At 34.6% G+C, this 20,527-nt stretch overlaps 1 protein-coding gene across 1 annotated transcript; it reads left to right on the top strand.

The window, feature by feature from the left end:
• The first annotated feature begins 1,777 nt into the window (after positions 1 to 1,777).
• Positions 1,778 to 16,279, top strand: LOC120417064 (dynein axonemal assembly factor 5). Its single transcript, XM_039579021.2, has 6 exons — positions 1,778 to 2,754; positions 6,012 to 7,044; positions 7,117 to 7,195; positions 7,518 to 7,627; positions 12,275 to 12,608; positions 15,578 to 16,279. The coding sequence occupies exons 1-6, from the start codon at positions 1,940 to 1,942 to the stop codon at positions 15,691 to 15,693; spliced, it is 2,487 nt and encodes an 828-aa protein (XP_039434955.1). The 5' UTR covers positions 1,778 to 1,939; the 3' UTR covers positions 15,694 to 16,279.
• Positions 16,280 to 20,527: the final 4,248 nt, after the last annotated feature.

Genomic DNA, 20,527 nt, shown 5'->3' with positions numbered 1-20,527 from the left:
CTCAGCTTTCCAATGCTTCTAAGAGCGAAATGTTTCATCGGGAGATTTCTGAGATATCTCTATTTTAGGTTTTTTGGTTTTAAATTCCTTTATTATTTATTGGAAACTTTATACTAACAGTTCAGAAAACTTATCAAATGATGTGTTTCATGTGTCATTTACTCATCAAAATGTTTGCACATTTTGATGAGTAAGACAAGAAACAACTTTGTAGAAGGTTGCAAACCGCTAAACATTTTGAAAATTATGTTTTGTCCAAGTTTTTGAATATATGGGATTTATTCAGAAATTAAAATCATAAAACAGTGTAAAAATATATTTTTTGCAAGAAATATTAGATAATTACATATTTTTTTGTGTACAAATATCACTCTGATTTACCTTGTTCAACCGAAACATTGGCAGGTTTGTGATTGTTAATGTTATTATTGAATTTTAATGAATAAATTTGATATTTTCTTAAGCAAACATTAACCTGGAACATAAATACAAATATGATTTGAAATCGAAAATGTACTACATATTACTGTAGCAAGCTTCAAAAGTCATATTTTCATGAGTATAAAATAAAGATAAAATTTTATAAAATGTTTTCTGTTGAAAATGCACTTAAAAGTAGCAATAAAACTCGAGTCTTCCAATTCAGAATGCTGAAAACACCGTCACAAACTTTTTTTTTTGTTTGAAAAAAAAATTAAATAATATTTTAACAAAAAAAAAACCAAACAGAGACTTTCTTTCCAAACTATTTGAACAAAAATTAAGAAATATATATATTTTTTCAAAAAAGAGATTGAAGATGAGAGTCTTATAAACTTCTAAAATATTGATAATTCCTTGATCATTTAATACAAAAAAAAAAATAAAACGATCATTTCATACTAATGAAAAGTATTTCTCCTAAAGCTAGCAACAGTAATTTGCAGTTTAATTTCAAGTATTAAACATGTTTTGTATCCATGCAACTGGTTAGTGTTTGATTAAGGAAATATGATATTTATTCATAAAAATCTTGTAATACCCTATCAATCTCAAACCTGTAGAAATTTCGGTTGTATCAGCTAATTCCAAGCTGAATCAGAGCAGACCGGTGTTATTTGTACACAACAATTTTGTAATAATCTATTTGTTCTTGAAAAAATAATATTTCAATACGGTTTTATTATTTTAATATTTGAATAAATCCCACATATTCAAAAAATCGGTTAAAACAAAATTTTCAAAATGTTTAGCGGTTTGCAACCTTCTACAAAGTTGTTTGTTGTCTTATTCTGCAAATTTTGATGAGTAAAAGACACATGAAACACATCATTTGGCAAGTTTCCTGGACTGTTATTTAAATGTTTCCAATAATCGATCAAGGATTTTAAAAGAAAAAACTTAAATAGAGATATCTCAGAAATTTCCCGATGAAACATTTCGCTCTTAGAAGCATTGGAAAGCTGAGAAAATTTCCTATAAGACACTTTTGAAAGTAGTGATGACTATAAACACGCCGTGGAATTGCAATAAATAACTCAGTTTGCCTACTTTTGTCGAATAGGACCTTATGAAAATTTGCTCTAGAATTTATTTAAAAAAAAAATTATAATATTATTAGGAAACCCCTTCAAAATAGGAAGGCAATACACATTATTAGATTTAAGTTTAAGGTTAAATTTTAAATTTTTACTCCATGGCATTCAATACCTTGATACAACTCCGACAACGTTATTCCCTCATCTTCACCCACCACCCCTTTTCATCACCCAACGACGCCTGTTCAAGAGAGGTTTGTAAACATCAACAAACAGCACACGTGCGCGCGTTCATGTTTCGCCGGTCTTTTTTAGTTCTTTAAAAAAATATGTTGCCATAGTTACTGCTGAAATTGTGTTATTCCAGTCAACCTGTTCTTCCCCCGTGTACGACGTAAAATTGGTTCCAGAACCGTGAAAAAATGACAGAAAGTGACCTCAAATCCCTCATCGAGTCCTTCTGCACCAACGTCCAAAGCCAGGAGCGGATGGTCCGCCAGCATGCCCTCAAGGACATGCTCGAACTGGTCCACAAAGACCTCAGCCCGGAACAGGCCCCGTCCCTGTTCGACGAAACGTACCTGCACATTCTGCGTTGCTATGCCGACCGCTTCGAGATGGTTCGAAACCTGGCCATCACGCTGGTCTCGGAACTGCTCCAAAAACTCCCCCCGAACGACTTCTACCTAAGCTACATCATCCCGGTGGTGACACGCCGCCTTGGCCAAGCCGAAACCATCGAGGACAGCGAAGAAATCCGTCTCCAACTCCTCGAACAACTGGAAGAAATCGTACGCAAGTATGCCGACCCAGACGGCGCCCGCGGCGACCCGCTGCTTAAATCCTACGACAACCTCGTCGACATTCTGGCCAAAACGTTACGCGATCCGTTCCCAGCCGCGCAGAAACAGAGCTGCGAGTTGGTCCAGCTGCTGGCGCAATCTACGCCGAGTATGCACTACCGGGCGGAAGCGCTCGTTGGACCGGCGAGCACTGCGCTGAAGCATCGCCATTCGGCGAACCGGATTGCGGCCATCGATGCGCTCGGCCAGTTGGCGTTGCACATTCACTCCAACTCGGACTGCGCGATGCGGATCATCGTGGACATGTCGCCGCTGTTGATGGATTCGGTTCCGTTTGTGAGGAGGGCTTGCGGGCGGGTTGGGTGCATGATGCTGGTTAAGTTGCGGGATCGGTACTCGTTGTTTTCGAGAATTTTGCCGCTGGTGCTGAATTGGTGAGTTTTGCTTTATTGTATGTAGAGAATGAGACGAGGATAGGCAATATTATGCAAAATTACATCTGCGATTGAAGTGCTACAAATTATATTTGGCCATTTGAAATGTTGGAGTCGAAATTCGATAGAGTTATTTACGTGCGCATGTATTGCGTAAACGTACACGAAAAAGATTGAGGTTAAATTTTGTACCGGTCAGCAAAACAAATTACGTGCTAGTGTGCGACAACGAACGAAGTCATCGATTGCTGCGATGTATGCACGGCGGGCGCAAGTGATGAGCGTCGGGTCGGTTACGCTCTAAAAACAAATCTTGACTTTTTTTGATAAGGTCCTATAAACAAATGTAAACATTGAGTGTATCCCTTTCACACATTATGTCAAAGTTCATCGGAGTAAGCGGGATACACTCAATGTTTACTTTTGTTTATAGGACCTTATCAAAAAAAAGTCAAGAAATAAAAAACGAGGAACCGTATGTGTGTGTGTACGCTCTTGAAATGATCCTGGAATGATCGGGGCCAGTACTTCAGTCTGGTTTGGAAATTTGCAGTGGTTGGTCGTTTGACGACATTTTGCAGTTTCCATCTTCAAGATGGCTGTACGAATAAAAAAACTAGTTTTTTTCTCGAGTATAAATACCCGTTTAGGTCAAATTTGTTTGTAAAACGACCAAAATGACCAAAATGACCAAAATGACCAAAATGACCAAAATGACCAAAATGACCAAAATGACCAAAATGACCAAAATGACCAAAATGACCAAAATGACCAAAATGACCAAAACGACCAAAATGACCAAAATTACCAAAATTACCAAAATTCCCAAATGACCAAAATGACCAAAATGACGAAAATTACCAAAATGACCAGATAACCAAAATGACCAAAATGATCAAAATGACCAAAATGACCAAAATGACCAAAATGACCAAAATGACCAAAATGACCAAAATGACCAAAATGACCAAAATGACCAAAATGACCAAAATGACCAAAATGACCAAAATGACCAAAATGACCAAAATGATCAAAATGACCAAAATGACCAAAATGATCAAAATGACCAAAATGACCAAAATTACCAAAATTACCAAAATTACCAAAATGACAAAAATTACCAAAATTACCAAAATTACCAAAATTACAAAAATTACAAAAATTACAAAAATTACAAAAATTACAAAAATTACAAAAATTACAAAAATTACAAAAATTACAAAAATTACAAAAATTACAAAAATTACAAAAATTACAAAAATTACAAAAATTACAAAAATTACAAAAATTACAAAAATTACAAAAATTACAAAAATTACAAAAATTACAAAAATTACAAAAAATACAAAAATTACAAAAATTACAAAAATTACAAAAATTACAAAAATGACAAAAATTACAAAAATTACAAAAATTACAAAAATTACAAAAATTACAAAAATTACAAAAATTACAAAAATTACAAAAATTACAAAAATTACAAAAATTACAAAAATTACAAAAATTACAAAAATTACAAAAATTACAAAAATTACAAAAATTACAAAAATTACAAAAATTACAAAAATTACAAAAATTACAAAAATTACAAAAATTACAAAAATTAAAAAAATTACAAAAATTACAAAAATTACAAAAATTGCAAAAATTACAAAAATTACAAAAATTGCAAAAATTGCAAAAATTACAAAAATTACAAAAATTACAAAAATTATAAAAATTACAAAAATTACAAAAATTACAAAAATTACAAAAATTACAAAAATTACAAAAATTACAAAAATTACAAAAATTACAAAAATTACAAAAATTACAAAAATTACAAAAATTACAAAAATTACAAAAATTACAAAAATTACAAAAATTACAAAAATTACAAAAATTACAAAAATTACAAAAATTACAAAAATTACAAAAATTACAAAAATTACAAAAATTACAAAAATTACAAAAATTACAAAAATTACAAAAATTACAAAAATTACAAAAATTACAAAAATTACAAAAATTACAAAAATTACAAAAATTACAAAAATTACAAAAATTACACAAATTACAAAAATTACAAAAATTACAAAAATTACAAAAATTACAAAAATTACAAAAATTACAAAAATTACAAAAATTAAAAAAATTACAAAAATTACAAAAATTACAAAAATTTCAAAAATGACAAAAAATCCCAAAAATTACAAAAATCACAAAAATTACAAAAATCACAAAAATTACAAAAATAACAAAAATTACAAAAATTACAAAAATTACAAAAATTACAAAAATTACAAAAATTACAAAAATTACAAAAATTACAAAAATTACAAAAATTACAAAAATTACAAAAATTACAAAAATTACAAAAATTACAAAAATTACAAAAATTACAAAAATTACAAAAATTACAAAAATTACAAAAATTACAAAAATTGCAAAAATTACAAAAATTACAAAAATTACAAAAATTACAAAAATGACCAAAATGACCAAAATGACCAAAATGACCAAAATGACCAAAATTACAAAAATCACAAAAATTACAAAAATTACAAAAATTACAAAAATTACAAAAATTACAAAAAAATACAAAAATTACCCTAAGAGGTTTCAAAAACACCCAGAAAGCACAACAATATTTGAAATTTGATTTATTTGACCTCTGGAAATATAAAAAAATCAGTTTAAGCAAAAAAAGTTACAGAAACATGTACTAAAACAGCTCGCTGAACCACTTACTTATTCACTAATTAAACTTACTGACTGACTTGGTCGTACAAAAAAAATTACTTCTCTCCTCTGGTTTTTTTAATTGCGTTTTCACATTTTTTTTTTAAACAAAATTTAGTTCAGTTTTTTTTATTTATGGACCAGCGACATTTTTTGAATGCATTTTAGATTACATGTACATATTTTAATAATCTTTTTTGAGAGTTTTAAATTACACAATTTCAACTGCTCATCATATAAATTTAGTGGCATTTGGCCAAAAACGGACTGAGATATGATATTATCTCATTACTGCCATGAACAAGTCAGTTCATATTTAAATTCAAGACTCTCCAATTGGATCCTGAGAAAGCTTTTTCAATTTTCAAATAGTATACTCTTTGACAAAATTGTTTTTCTGAAACACGAACTAAAAGTTCGTAAGGTTTTGAAAAAATCAAAATTTGTTGAATGATTCAAAAATGGCAAAACCCAGAAAAAGTAAAAAAGAAAGCACCGATTTTACGACTCAAACATGTTAAACTGATCCCTTTCAGCCTCACGGACGACACGCCCGAAGTGCGCGAAGACATCCTCGCGCGCTGGAAGGAAGCCGGCGAGCTGTACTACACGGAAAACGAAACCGAACTCGCTAAAATTAAGCTAATCGACAAACCGGTGCCCAACTATCCGGCCGCCGAGTACGAGCGTCCGACGCTGGCCTGCCGGGCGATTGTGCAGCGCAGTTTGGCGATCGTGAATCTGATCCTGCACGAAATGGAAGAGTGGAAGGAGGACATCCGGTTGCACGCGACGAAGCTGCTCAAGCTGGTGGTTCTGCACGCTGAGCGGGGCTTTTCGACGCTGTTTATGGAGACGAATCCGGTGCTGGCCAAAACGTGCATGGACTCGGACAGGGAAGTGGCGGCGGAAGCGCTGCGGGTTGCGCGGTTGTGCGGGATTTTGCTTGAGTACGATACGTGGAGCAAGCATGCGTTGGTTGAGTTTAGAAAGTTTCACACTTTGGGCCATTTGAGGTGTTTGAGGGCGATGTATGAAAGCAGTGGGTTGGATAGGTTGAAGGATTTGAGTAAGATTGCTGGCTTGCTGACCGATTCGGAAATATGCCACCAAAAGCGAGAAGACTACCAGGCGGCGTTGCTCGATTTTTGCGAAGTTCTCACGGTTGATTTCAATCGCGTATTTGTCAGCAACGAAATTGAAGGTCTCGCCAACGAGAAAGATCGCCTTAAAACTGAAAATCAACTCTACACAACCCTACTCAAAGTGGCCGCCATTTCCTACGAAGACTCAATGCAGATTCGGGACCGCGCCCTAGAAATCCTCGCCACCTTGAACCCTCAACCGGAACTCCTTCACAACACCCACCTCGCCGGCGTGCTCGCCACGCTGGACAATCTGGAGGCGGCCAACTCGGACGACGCGGAATCCATCATGCTGCTGGCGGGAATCGTGTTTGTGTGCGGATTCCGGCCGGCGTATCACCGCGAGCTGTGCTCCACGTTGGCCGTCGCACTTGGGCATGCGATTCCCCAGGGCCAAATCAAGCTGTTCAGCTCGATTTCTATCGTGAGTGGTGTTGGTTTGGCACGGATGTCAATAAATCTAAATTTCCTTTTCTTTGTTTCGTGTGGCGTTTAGGCTATGCTGCGGTGGAGCGACTCCATGGTGGGCGTCCCCGGGGAGGAACAGTTGCAGCTAGTGCGGGCTTTCATCGAAGGTTTGTAGCTTCTTTTAGAGAGCGATGTATCGTGAAAAAGGAACGTTTCTTTTCAATGTTTATAAAACAAAGTGATTGAGTTGAATTGAGGGCTGTTGGGAATTACAAGTTACTAGTTACCTGAAAGCAAATTTTCTTACGGCGATCCCAAATTTAAAATTGCATCCCAAGTGTCCTTTCTACTTCCCTTTCAAAAACTTAAACCGCACTTTTCCCTTAATTTGCAGTTGAAACACTTTCGTCATCATCTTTACTTACTTACTTTGCCGGTTCACTCAATTACTCATCCCTTTCTCTGTTCCCCCCTTTTTACCCCTTGCAGAACTAATTGCACCGTACCTGGTGTGGGCGGCCGGTCGCAGCGCCGAAAGCATCCGCGCGATGGCCACGGCCTGCCTCTGCTCGATGTCCCAGGGAGTGGATCGTTTGACCGTAAGTAAAGTTACACACAGCATCGAAAGAGCACCCTTTTAGTTGGAGAAGGTGCAACCCTTTGAAGGGTTCGCCACGTTTTCGCTAGATAATGTAACAATATTGCACCTTTGTCATTAATGATGGCCAGATGGTGTGAAATCATCCAATGAGAAATGAGATGCCGTTTGAAGAAGGACAAGGCCTTACATTTCCGTAAATCATACACAATACAAAGCACAATGCAAAAAAAAAACAATGATTTTGACGTTTTGAAACATGAGTTTATAATTTTGAAAATATTTTTATGCATGAAAAAAAAAATGTGACCAATTCTTGGTAGCAACCTGTGCAAACTAACATTCCCATCCCATCTCCCCGAGATCTACAAACTGACATGGCGGGCGCCGTTGGTGCCCAACGACTGATAGGATATTAGGGTCCTGTTCAGTAACGGAGAAGGACAACCATGGGTGGTCTCTCATGGTCTTGCTCATGCTAAAAAAATAGAACTTTTAGTTCTGATAGTATTGATTTAAAATCACTAAAAGTATTTCTGACAAAGTCGGACCTAAAAATATAACTAATGCAAAAATAGTTAGGTGTTTAACCCTAAAAATGAAACCTTTGTATTATAAGTACTACTTAGTTCAAATAAGTAAATTTACATGAATTTATCTCAATTTGGGGTAAAAAACAACCCCCATTTAAAAACTGAACTATGGTCACCGGTGACAGAATGATTGTCATTAGGTGCGTACCTTAACCCCGCTCTACTCTATGGCACAATTGAATTTAAAAAAAAATGAATTTAAAAAAAAACGTGAACAAAGGCGAAACAGTTATTTTGACGTTATTTTTAGAATTTTTTTTCTATCTGCAATCGAAAAGTTCTTTTTGCAATTCCGTCGTGAAACTACTTACTTTTCCTGTCATTCTTTAACGACGAAATAGCCTACTTTTCAGTACCAAAAATAACAAAATCGAATAGCAACACTTTTCAAAATCAATGCTGAAAAGTAACACTTTTCAACATTTTTTTTTTGATTTAAACGATTAATTTGACTTAAAATTTAACTCAATGGGTGTTTTTCGGAATTGCAAAAAATGTTGTATGGAACTCGTTGCAAAACTTGATTTTTTCAGCACTCTTCGTATTTATCCAACTCGGTGAACTTCGTTGGACAAATGTTTAAAAAAAATGTATTTTTAATAAATTATAAAAATATTTTTATGTGAAAAAAGCAGAAAACAATTATTAATGTTTCACAATTCGACAATGAAAATGTTGACAATTAAAAAAGGTTGAAAAATTAGGGCTTATGAGAAAAACTCATTTTGCACAATATAAATTCATTTAGAGGCCTTACTAAGCAACTTATTGTTTCGAATAACAAAATTTGATAGAGACAATTCTAGAGTTTTTTTTTTAATGGTCCAATTAAATTTTTTTAGAAAATGTTTATTGGACCTTTTAAAAAAACTCATATATTGTAGATTTTTTTTTCTCATATAATGAAAAAATTGTTTTCAGGCGTGCTTTTTCTTCATTCAACTTTTTCAAAATTGCAAAAAATTAAAGCACAACACAACACATTTAGATTTCTTTACCGAATTCGTTAGTTGAAAAATCGGTTAAGTTTAGTTCGGTAATCCTTCTGTCTAAATAAACAAAAATTTACCAAAAATCGGTACTACGAAATTGCAGCAACCAGAGGTCCAATGTTCTTTAATGTTACTAAGACCGAATTTTAGGAAATTCTCTAACTTTTCGAAAAAATATTTTCCAAAATTAACGGATTTTGGATTTTGAAAAATTGTTTTTTTTTGTGAAATTTAATTTAAAAACCAGCAAAAACTATTTATCCATGTTCCTAATTTTTTTCGAAACAGTCCTCATCAATACCTAACACTTTGCCGAAGACACCAAATCGATCAGAAAATTCCTTCAAAAACACAGATTTTCGAATATTTACGTATCATTTTTGTATGGACAACTGCCAAAATTATATAAAATACAAGCTCTTCCCGGCAAACTTCGTCTTGCCCTTTTTTGATTTTTTTTCCCTTCTCTTTGTCTAAACCTTTTGACATTTTGTATTATTTTTCTTCGAACTTATCTTGAAGCCTCCTATGATCAAAATTGGTATATTTGAACCGTTTCCCATACAATCTGCAGATTTTCCGGAATCTGTTCCAGAGTGGCCAACATTGTAACTTTTTGGCGTAAGAACCTTCCTTGTGCTTATACGAACCCAACGCAACAAAGAGCACCTCGATCCGACGTTCCGTGTTGAATTGATTCGCGTTCGAACAAAACCATCGAATTTTTATATATATATATATATATAGATGTATGGGTAAACAAATGACACAAAATAGCTTATTTGGTCACAGAGAATGCGCCCACAGAATTTGAATAAAATAAAAAAAAAAACAAAATAAAAAAAATGCGTAATGTCGCCTGATTTCGTAGAGAATTGCGGAGGTTCAATTTTTCACGGTAAACTGAAATCTAAAGAGTTTGGAAAAAAAAGTTGCAATTTCGTACTACCGATTTTTACAGCTGTTAAAAAAATAAACAAGAAAATAGTAGTTTTCAAAGTCTCTCCCAAACAGCCCCTGAAGACTAAAATTTCAAAAGGGACAGAATCCATAGAAAAGCTCATGAATTGCGTGTTCGAACACGAACAAAAGTGAGGTTAAATTTAGTATCAGGCAGCAAACCAAATGTCGTGCTAGGGGAAATATACCCTTTCTAATCAAACACTTATCTTCGTCATATGGAGAGTTTGATGCTCGATTAAAGCTCCAAAAATACTATTAAGGCTATAAACTTACCAGCAACAGCACCGCCTCGAGTAAACCGCAAATGTATGCCACTTACTGGCCAAAAAGATCAAATTTAATGCACTTTTGATCATAATTTCTATTTTGCGAGACCATTTCTCATAATTTTGTTTGCACACACATCCACACGCAAGATGAGAGCTTAACTGCTTAACGAAAGTCGCCATCAATATCTTTTCACTTGCGCTAACGTTTTCAAAGCGCTTAAGATATGAAATTGCTTCCAACTACCGGCAACATGTTCTTTTGAACATTAGTTAGTCACTCACTTGAAAAATAATCCCGAAACATGTAAATAATTAGCAAGCGCCATCAAAAAAACAAACGCGCCAAGTCTTTTGACGTTTCAAATTTGACGACCCATTCCAATCGAAGGATGAAGAAAACGAGCGAGAATTGAAGGCAAATAAAGAACAAAGGGTGGCCACCAACACCAGCAGCAGCGCCTGTTGGAGTGAGCCAGTGATGCCAGGAAACTTTTTCTATAAATACTTTTCGTGAGTGTTCGCTTAAAATTTCATCAATTTGGCAGCACTAAGCAGACCCTAAAGAGCGCTGGAAGAAAAAAGAACTAAGCTGAAAATAGGAAAATGGGCGTGGCCCAATGCATTCTCGTCTGATTAGAATACATTTGGGAAATATTTTTTTTAAATGCTTGTAAAAGGAATAGAATAACTTTTAGTAAAAGTGAAAATAAACAGAAATGTTCACAAAAAGTTGCTCTACTCGTTGGTGTACTTGGTTGGTCTACTCCAGGGTCACGGGTGTGTTGTTTTTATAAAGTACCACCGCATTCCACGTCAAGGTTCCGGAACCTAGCTTGCCAAGTAGTCAGCTTTGTTGAAGGGTAGTATTCACGGAAGCTGTGGGACAAGGATTGCAATTTTCATCCTCCCCCCCCACCTACTTTACATTATTGCATTTAACGTTAAGGGTGGCGCTTGAAGTTTTCCGGGTAGCCCAGAGAAAGTGGACAAGTGTTTCACTTTTACAAGAGAGAGAGGGAATGTACGAAAGTGTCCTATGACGACGGTGATGACGCGTGGTAGGAGTTAAAAGGATAATGTGGTCGTGTTATGATATTTCGTTTAGCAAAACCATAACGTCCTTTCTCGAGTGAAGGAGAAGGGAGAGTGAAATTAATGTAAATCGTTGTAACTTTAAAAAAAAATCATAATATGTAGATAGTGGATATTTGTTTGTTTTTTTGCTCATTAAAAAATTGACGTTTATTTTCTAATTAATTTACAGAGAAACTCAATTTGACGGTAGCCATCGCAAAGCTGGTTACATTGCCACTGCACGAAGGGTTGCTTCGGAATTTCCACTCCAAAGAACGAATAGTGCACCCTTTCACTATTGCCTCTATTTTGTGGAGGGCAAAACTGGAACGAGTTGGCGGGTTTAACGAAAATGGTTATGATTGTTGGTTGGTGTGTGCTCGCACGCGCGTTGAAATTGCGTTTTGTACTTTTCCACGCGGCGGGATGCAACTGGCTCTACGGAAGTTTGAGGAGGAACGGTGGCACAGCTGTTTGTGGGGATGTTTTGGGGACTCTTTTCAGCGAACCCAAAAGGGGAAAAGTTTTCCCGACTGGTGCGAACTTTGCCACGAAATCGTAGTTTGGTCACACTTGTTGTATAGAATCGCATTTCGGATCCAATTCCGGACAAAGGTCGTGCGGAATAAGTACATGAGTCCATACAGTTGGGAAAAGCAACAGTCATAACAATAATGAAAGCGTTTGTACCCTAAACCGGAATCGATGAGCTCTTTTCTTGTCTGTGATCAGTTTTTAATCTTTATCTTTTCCATAGTTCACAACCGTCCTGCCCAGCCAAATCATCGCCCTGGTTGGGCTAATCGAAGACAACGGCATTCCGACGCGTGCCTACGCCCTTCGGACACTACTCGCAATGGGCCCACTTGGCGTGGAACATCTGAAGCCTCTGGCTTACGCCATCATGGCCCGGTTGGATGATCCTAGCGGAGAGGTCCGCGAACTGGCGGCCACGTGTTTGGGCCGGTTGCAGATTGCAGCAGAAGGTGCAGACGAAGCTGGCCGGTGGGACGACGTGCTGAGACAGATTGTGCCAACGATGTTTTTGCACCTGGAGAATCCGGAACTGAAGCTGCGGAAGGCGATTCTGGGTAGGTCGCTTCTTTGATGTTGGAATGATGGGAACGCCTGTTTTGGTAGAACCAATTAGGTGGATTAGTTCTGATTGAGAGTCGTTGAAACTTTGAGTTTTGATTTGAGAAAAAAAATGTTGTAACTGTACGGAGAAAACTGTTGTACAAAACTAAAAACTAAAAACTAAAAACTAAAAACTAAAAACTAAAAACTAAAAACTAAAAACTAAAAACTAAAAACTAAAAACTAAAAACTAAAAACTAAAAACTAAAAACTAAAAACTAAAAACTAAAAACTAAAAACTAAAAACTAAAAACTAAAAACTAAAAACTAAAAACTAAAAACTAAAAACTAAAAACTAAAAACTAAAAACTAAAAACTAAAAACTAAAAACTAAAAACTAAAAACTAAAAACTAAAAACTAAAAACTAAAAACTAAAAACTAAAAACTAAAAACTAAAAACTAAAAACTAAAAACTAAAAACTAAAAACTAAAAACTAAAAACTAAAAACTAAAAACTAAAAACTAAAAACTAAAAACTAAAAACTAAAAACACAAAACTAAAAACTAAAAACTAAAAACTAAAAACTAAAAACTAAAAACTAAAAACTAAAAACTAAAAACTAAAAACTAAAAACTAAAAACTAAAAACTAAAAACTAAAAACTAAAAACTAAAAACTAAAAACTAAAAACTAAAAACTAAACACTAAACACTAAACACAAAACACTAAACACTAAAAACTAAAAACTAAACACTAAAAACTAAAAACACAAAAATGACAAAAATGACAAAAATGACAAAAATGACAAAAATGACAAAAATGACAAAAATGACAAAAATGACAAAAATGACAAAAATGACAAAAATGACAAAAATGACAAAAATGACAAAAATGACAAAAATGACAAAAATGACAAAAATGACAAAAATGACAAAAATGACAAAAATGACAAAAATGACAAAAATGACAAAAATGAAAAAATGACAAAAATGACAAAAATGACAAAAATGACAAAAATGACAAAAATGACAAAAATGACAAAAATGACAAAAATGACAAAAATGACAAAAATGACAAAAATGACAAAAATGACAAAAATGACAAAAATGACAAAAATGACAAAAATGACAAAAATGACAAAAATGACAAAAATGACAAAAATGACAAAAATGACAAAAATGACAAAAATGACAAAAATGACAAAAATGACAAAAATGACAAAAATGAAAAAAATGACAAAAATGACAAAAATGACAAAAATGACAAAAATGACAAAAATGACAAAAATGACAAAAATGACAAAAATGACAAAAATGACAAAAATGACAAAAATGACAAAAATGACAAAAATGACAAAAATGACAAAAATGACAAAAATGACAAAAATGACAAAAATGACAAAAATGACAAAAATGACAAAAATGAAAAAATGACAAAAATGACAAAAATGACAAAAATGACAAAAATGACAAAAATGACAAAAATGACAAAAATGACAAAAATGACAAAAATGACAAAAATGACAAAAATGACAAAAATGACAAAAATGACAAAAATGACAAAAATGACAAAAATGACAAAAATGACAAAAATGACAAAAATGACAAAAATGACAAAAATGACAAAAATGACAAAAATGACAAAAATGACAAAAATGACAAAAATGACAAAAATTACAAAAATTACAAAAATGACAAAAATGACAAAAATGACAAAAATGACAAAAATGACAAAAATGACAAAAATGACAAAAATGACAAAAATGACAAAAATGACAAAAATGACACTATTACAAAAATTATAAAAAATATATAAAAATTACAAAAAAAAAACAGTTGTAAAATTTAAGTTTCCCTTTTCTTCGCCATTTATTTTGGACAGACTTACCTTTTGACGGGTGCGACAACGGTTTGCTATGATACCGGTTTTTCTATGCGCACCATTTCTCGTCACGACCCAAACCCGACACATCTTGGTAGCTTGATCGGTGCACCGAAACCGAAGTTTGGTGTGACGGCGGTGTGGATCGCGTACACAAAACTGACATGGTTTCTGCGCCTACCACACGGGAGAAGTTTGGAACTCTTGATGCCTAGCAAGCCAGTTGAACTCAACAGTTCTTAATGGTGTGGTTGTCAAAGGCACTGCAATATTAAGTTAAAGGTTCTTGGTTCGAATCTCGACATTTGTTATTTTATTTTTAAAATGATTTTTATTTGTTTAGAATAATTCTTTAGGAATAGAATTTCGTAGTGTCATGAAATATAAACTTTAACTTTTCGTGCATATAATCCTGAAATAGGCATTTTCACTTAAACCTGCCTGCATAATATGGAACGTTTTCTCTATTCCGCTACAAAAATCCATTCAATTTTCTAACTGTTCGCAGGTTAAAAGAAGTTACTTAAAAAAATGTATATAATCAGTAATTTTGACAGCAAATGTTGAAAAAAAAAACCTCAAAAATATTTGTACTCAGGATTGAATCAGGAACCTCTTGGTTAAAAGACGGAGACAACAACCACCAGGCCATCCCGAAGTTGTGAATGATGGCTGACAAACCTCAATCAAAATAATGTCGCCTCCGGTTTACTTGGATCAACCATATGTTGAGTTGCATCCTTGGTATACAGTTTGGTTGCACCGGTGGTGTACCAAGGTGCTTTCGGTACAGTTGCTATGGTGTGACAATAAACAGCTCGGTTTGGTTTCTAGAGTGACACGAAAACCGCACCACGGCGCACCAGGTCTTGGTGTTCAGTGAAGCCTGATTTTGGAGAATGTTATATATTTCGAATTTTTTTAGTAATCTTGCGCGTTTCAGGGAAAATTAACGCATAATTTGGCTTTACCGTCTTGAAACCTTTGAATAAAAGTGTTTGGAAAATCAGAAATTGCTAAATTTTGTTAAAAAAAAAAACGTTGAAAATTCACTGTTGGCTGATTTACTCACGATTGCTTTTTTTTCCTCCTATTTTTCAGCATCCCTGGAGCAACTGCTCGTTCATCACCGGGCACTAATCAAAGGTCTGGCTAATGAAGTCGCAGCCGGATGTCCGTACAAGAAGGACCTGGACGAGATTCTCGCTCATCAATAAAATACCACCAACTGAAGGCGCCACAAAAAATCGTGCAAAAAACTGCCATCATCAACAACCACCCCAAAGGAGAAGAGGCAAGATTTTTCCCGCCAAATACAAAGTGCATGCTGCTGTTGCCTCTGCCATCAGGATAATTGATTCAAGCTGCACACGAGTTTTATCGAGCGAATCTTGGTCTCTAGAATCTGGCAAAAAGTCGGAATTTGCTGCCTTTTGCAGCACAGCATCAAAAGATTATATTCGGAGTGAGAGCGAAAGAAAAAAAAGGGGGCCGACGCAAAGAGGAATCAATCGAACGAAATTGACGCTAGATTGAGCTTTTCCGAGATTTCGGAGCTGCATCGTCGTCGCCGTCGTCGTCGGACCGTAATTGCAATTATGAATTTTTCTTTTATCTAACGGAGGAGGTAAAAAACGCCCAAACTGGAATGAGAAGGAGGAGGGGTTTCACACGCTTTTCGCACTGATGGATTTCCATTTTGTCGTGCTTTCACTCCCACCCACGCTTCACTTTTTATTCCTGTCTAGCTACGTAATGCATCAATAAATACAATTTATTATTGGTTCATCCTCAATTTATCCATCTGGCTGGAGCTTTTTTCTTTCCGGCGCGCTATCACTCTCCCTTGATCAATCAGATTTTTTCCCCTCTTTCGTTCATTGATGATGTTCGGGGACTTGTGAAGTACAATTGAGTGATTTTTTTGTGCTCGTTTCCTCGCGCGATATCCATTTTGGGTCCATTTTCATTTCGTTTCAGTGGTGGCGCATAATTTCTTTGCGTGTTATACATATTTCGGTTGTCACTTTGTTGCACGTGGAGGAAAGCTGAATTGATGGTGGAAGGGCGAAATTTATTGGTCGATTCACCTAACGAGAATTTAAGTTTTTTTTAATCAACATGCAATTTTTATTGATTTTTATAACAATAGAAATTTGTCAAACTCAATTGATTTAAAAAAAATATTGTAATATTCTACTACAATTTTCATTACCTTTTAACGAAAAGTTCTAATAAAAGCTTTTCTCCATCGCGTCCATAGCCGGCAAGTCAAAAGCTTTTAACGGTTTTCGTCCCTCATTGTTTGGACGAAAGTGGAAAAAAAGAGCGCCACCCTCTATGGTAGTTGGGTAGGGTGCATGACTTTCCACGTGGCTGCTCGAAGAGGGATGATTTTTGCATTCACTTTACACGCTGCCTGCCATTTTTTTTTTCGAGTCGCAGTTGCGCCATAAATTGAGTTATCTATCCATTTGCGAAAAAAGGGAGAAAAGGGGAGAGAGGAGGGGCTGTTTGCAGATCATAATGGAAGCAAAAGGACACAGTTTTCACTTCACTTGTGGGTGTGCACGATCTTCGCGAGTGATGTCGAGTTTGGTGGAAAATTGTGCAGCATTTAGAGTTCTCAACACGCGCTGTTACATGTCTGAAAGCATGCCTTATTAGGTTTTAAAAGCTTTCCGCGAAGGTTTTACCGTTAGATGGAATAATGCAATGCATATTTTTGAATAGATTTTAGATAAATGCTCTTAACTGGGTATAATGTTTTAATCACTTAGGTAATAAGACTATCCGGATATTAAATAAAAAGACGTTGGTTTGACTCCGTTCAATGTGACGGCTTAAACTCGAGAGAGACGTTTTATTCTATCGTAACAAGCTCGAACCTTCAGGTAGTTCGGCTCTGACTTCGGCATTCGGCTTCGGTTTTTAACCCTTGATAGAACACATCACTGCAGTACTATAGTTTAAAAAAATGAATAACTGCGAATATTCTTTAAAAAGTTACCTAAAAATGGCTATAACTTGAAAACGGTGCACTTTATCAAAATTTCGCTAATGTACTTTTTGATTGCACATTTGATTTTACATCGAAACATTAAGCTGAAAAAAACAGTATTGATACAAAAATTCATAACTCGGTCAAAGATTTTTTGCACATTCTGGAAATTTCTGAAAAGTTGGCATTTGATGTTCCCTAAAACGTATCAGAAAATGAAAAAAAAATGATGTTTTTTTTGCAAATTAAGTTTTAGTGACACAAAGTGAAATTAAAAATGTCCTTATCCATACCTGCAACTTTGCCGAAGACACCAAATCGATCGAAAAATTCCTTCAAAAGATACAGATTGTTGAATGTTGTATGGACAGCTGCCAAATTCGTATGGAAAATTATATGGACAAACTAATGATGCAAAATGGCTTCTTTAAGCATACCGAAAGCACCACAAAAGTTTCAGTCGGATTAAAAAAATACAAAAATTAAAAGACCGATTTCGTAGAGAATTGCTCAGCTGGATTTGCGAAACAGTTCTACCAGTCAAATGTGCATGCGCCCTTTTCAAATGTTGTTCCAGAACTTCAAAAAAATATTTGCAAAGGCCTTAACATGTTCTCCAGAAAATTTTCAATTTTTTAAAAGTTTAATTGAAATTGCACCATGCCAGTTGCAGACATTTAAAAATATTAAAATGCACCATGTTTGAGTATTTTAAGGGTTAATTATAGGTTTGAATTTATGATTTGAAAAAACATGTCCTTATTTTTATCTCTGAAAAAAAAATTTTTTTTTTTCGAGAAGCTGAGAAAATTCTCTTTTTTTTAACTTTCAAGTTTGAAGTGTTGATAGCCTTGCAAAGAAATGAAAAAGAAAAAGTATTTCTAAGTGTTTTCCAATAACCATTCATTTTGAGCTGACGATTTTTAGCAACAATCCACAGTGGGTGAAATGGAACCTAAAATCGGACTTAATTGAAGCGGCTGGTTCCCTGGTATGAAAAATAGTGTTTCTTATGTAAAACAATCCGGAGAATCGATTGGTGATGGTTTCATCCACCGTACGAAACGGCAAAGGGTCCATTTTGCCCCTATTCCCCATTTTTTCTTGAAAATCGGTCTGTATTTAGAGCGGAGGCTTTATGCGGCCATCCAAAATGCACTTAACTTATGTAAAAATGTCCTAGGAATCCAGTAAAAATAACCACTTGCACCGTAAAAATCATCTAGGGTCCATTTAACCCCAATTCCGCTATAAAAGCATTTTTGGCTATTTTCAAATGTAAGGTCAGATTTTACAAATCTGAAAATATTTTTATCGTAAAGATCAGACAATTTTACAGAAGAATGACGATTTTTACTTGATAGTTTAACACATTTATGTTGATAAAAATAAAAATTATGTAAAAGGCAGTTTATTCTGCGTTTGGGAAAATTGGCCCAAAACTGATTCTTCAATCTTTTTATTTAGTTTAATTTCTATATCAAGCTTGTTTCATGTTTTTTCAAATCATACTATCATTTTAAAAGTATAAACCCACATATTAAAAGAAAGAAATACGTTTATTCATTCCCATGTTTGCCCAGTTTTGAAAAAATTATTGAAAAGCTGAGGAAATTCTCTATATTTTGCGATTTTGAACTTTGTTGATACGACCCGTTAGTTGCTGAGATATTGCCATGCAAAGATTTAAAAACAGGAAAATTGATGTTTTCTAAGTCTCACCCAAACAACCCACAATTTTCTTTTGTCGGTATCTCAGCAATTACTATTATAATTCCATTCAAAAGCGTTTTTTTTCAGAATTATAAAAAATGTTGTAAGCAACTTGTTGCAAATTTATTTTGTTCAGCATTCGTCGTTTTTATCCAACTCGGTTAACCTTGATGGAAAATGTACAACTCGTGCTGAAAAAATCTTCTTTTTGCAACTTGTTGCATAAACTACCTACTATTTTGCAATTCCGTCGTAAAACTACTTACGTTTGCCGTCATTCTCGAACGACAGGAGAGCCTACTTTTAACGATTAAAAAGTCTTTGCTTGATTGAGAATGAATTAATAAATGTTTGACAATGTTTTCAAAACAGTTTACAATTTAATTGTTTGCCCCCTCCCCCTGCTTTTGAGAAATTTTGAAGGGAGGTGTTTTTTCCTTCTTTCAGTAGAACAACAACAATTTTTCAACATTTCTGGGAAATGGTTCATTCTGGCGATTAGTTTTCTGAGGAATGGCATTCCGGGCAATAGGATGGATACTAGAGTGTAACAAAAATGACTTTTTGGCGGGCATTCAGGGGTTTGTTCTGGTGGGCATACTGAGCCCAAATCCCAAATATGAGCTTGATTGGACGCAACAGAAGCTGGCGCGGATCCTCTCCGAACAAAGGTGTGACAAAATTAAAAAATGTCAGGTATTCTACCAAATATGTCATATTAGGGTAATTTTGGGCAGCTGAATTAAAAAATACATTTTTTTCATGAGATAAAATCCATGTACATTAGGGTGATTCATAAGTTATTATTTTTTCAAATATTTTTTTTAATTGCTGAAATTGTATTTTTTTTATATCAATAGTAGCTTCAAATTTTGATTTTGTGTGTGTGTAAATCTTAACAAATAAAATGTTAGGGTGGTACCATATCACAATGATCCATATGATGAATATGAAGAAAAATCATAAGGCGATAGCCATATCTGACTTTTTGATCCGATTCGTGAATAGAGTAGAGCAGATCCACCTTGACTTTTTTTAGAATCATGCAAATTTTGATCTTTCGAGCAAGTAGGAGCAACATTTGCTATACACAGTCTGAAAGTACATTAAATTTCATGACAGAAACCGCATACGAGACTTTGGTCACACCCGTACAAAATTTTTCCTGAAGGGTTGGAATTCGAAAAATTCTTGAAAAATGTTAATGCTTTCTTTCGTTTGAATAGCAAAAAAGGGGGGAGGGGTCAATCAAAATTCCAAGAACAGTCAAATTCACAACTTTTAAATACCTTTCGAATGCAGCCAGAAGAATCAAATTTGGTTTAAAATTGGCTGAG

Source organism: Culex pipiens, chromosome 3 (genome assembly GCF_016801865.2).
Source record: "Culex pipiens pallens isolate TS chromosome 3, TS_CPP_V2, whole genome shotgun sequence".
NCBI classification, from domain to species: domain Eukaryota; kingdom Metazoa; phylum Arthropoda; class Insecta; order Diptera; family Culicidae; genus Culex; species Culex pipiens.
Note: the sequence above shows the minus strand (reverse complement) of the source record. Positions and strands in the feature narration are given on the sequence as shown.

Coding starts and splice junctions, on each gene's coding strand:
- LOC120417064 (XM_039579021.2), top strand. CDS start 1,940: ATGACAGAAAGTGACCTCAAATCCCTCATCGAGTCCTTCTGCACCAAC. Junction 2,755..6,011: donor TTGCCGCTGGTGCTGAATTG/GTGAGTTTTGCT, acceptor GATCCCTTTCAG/CCTCACGGACGACACGCCCG. Junction 7,045..7,116: donor TGTTCAGCTCGATTTCTATC/GTGAGTGGTGTT, acceptor TGTGGCGTTTAG/GCTATGCTGCGGTGGAGCGA.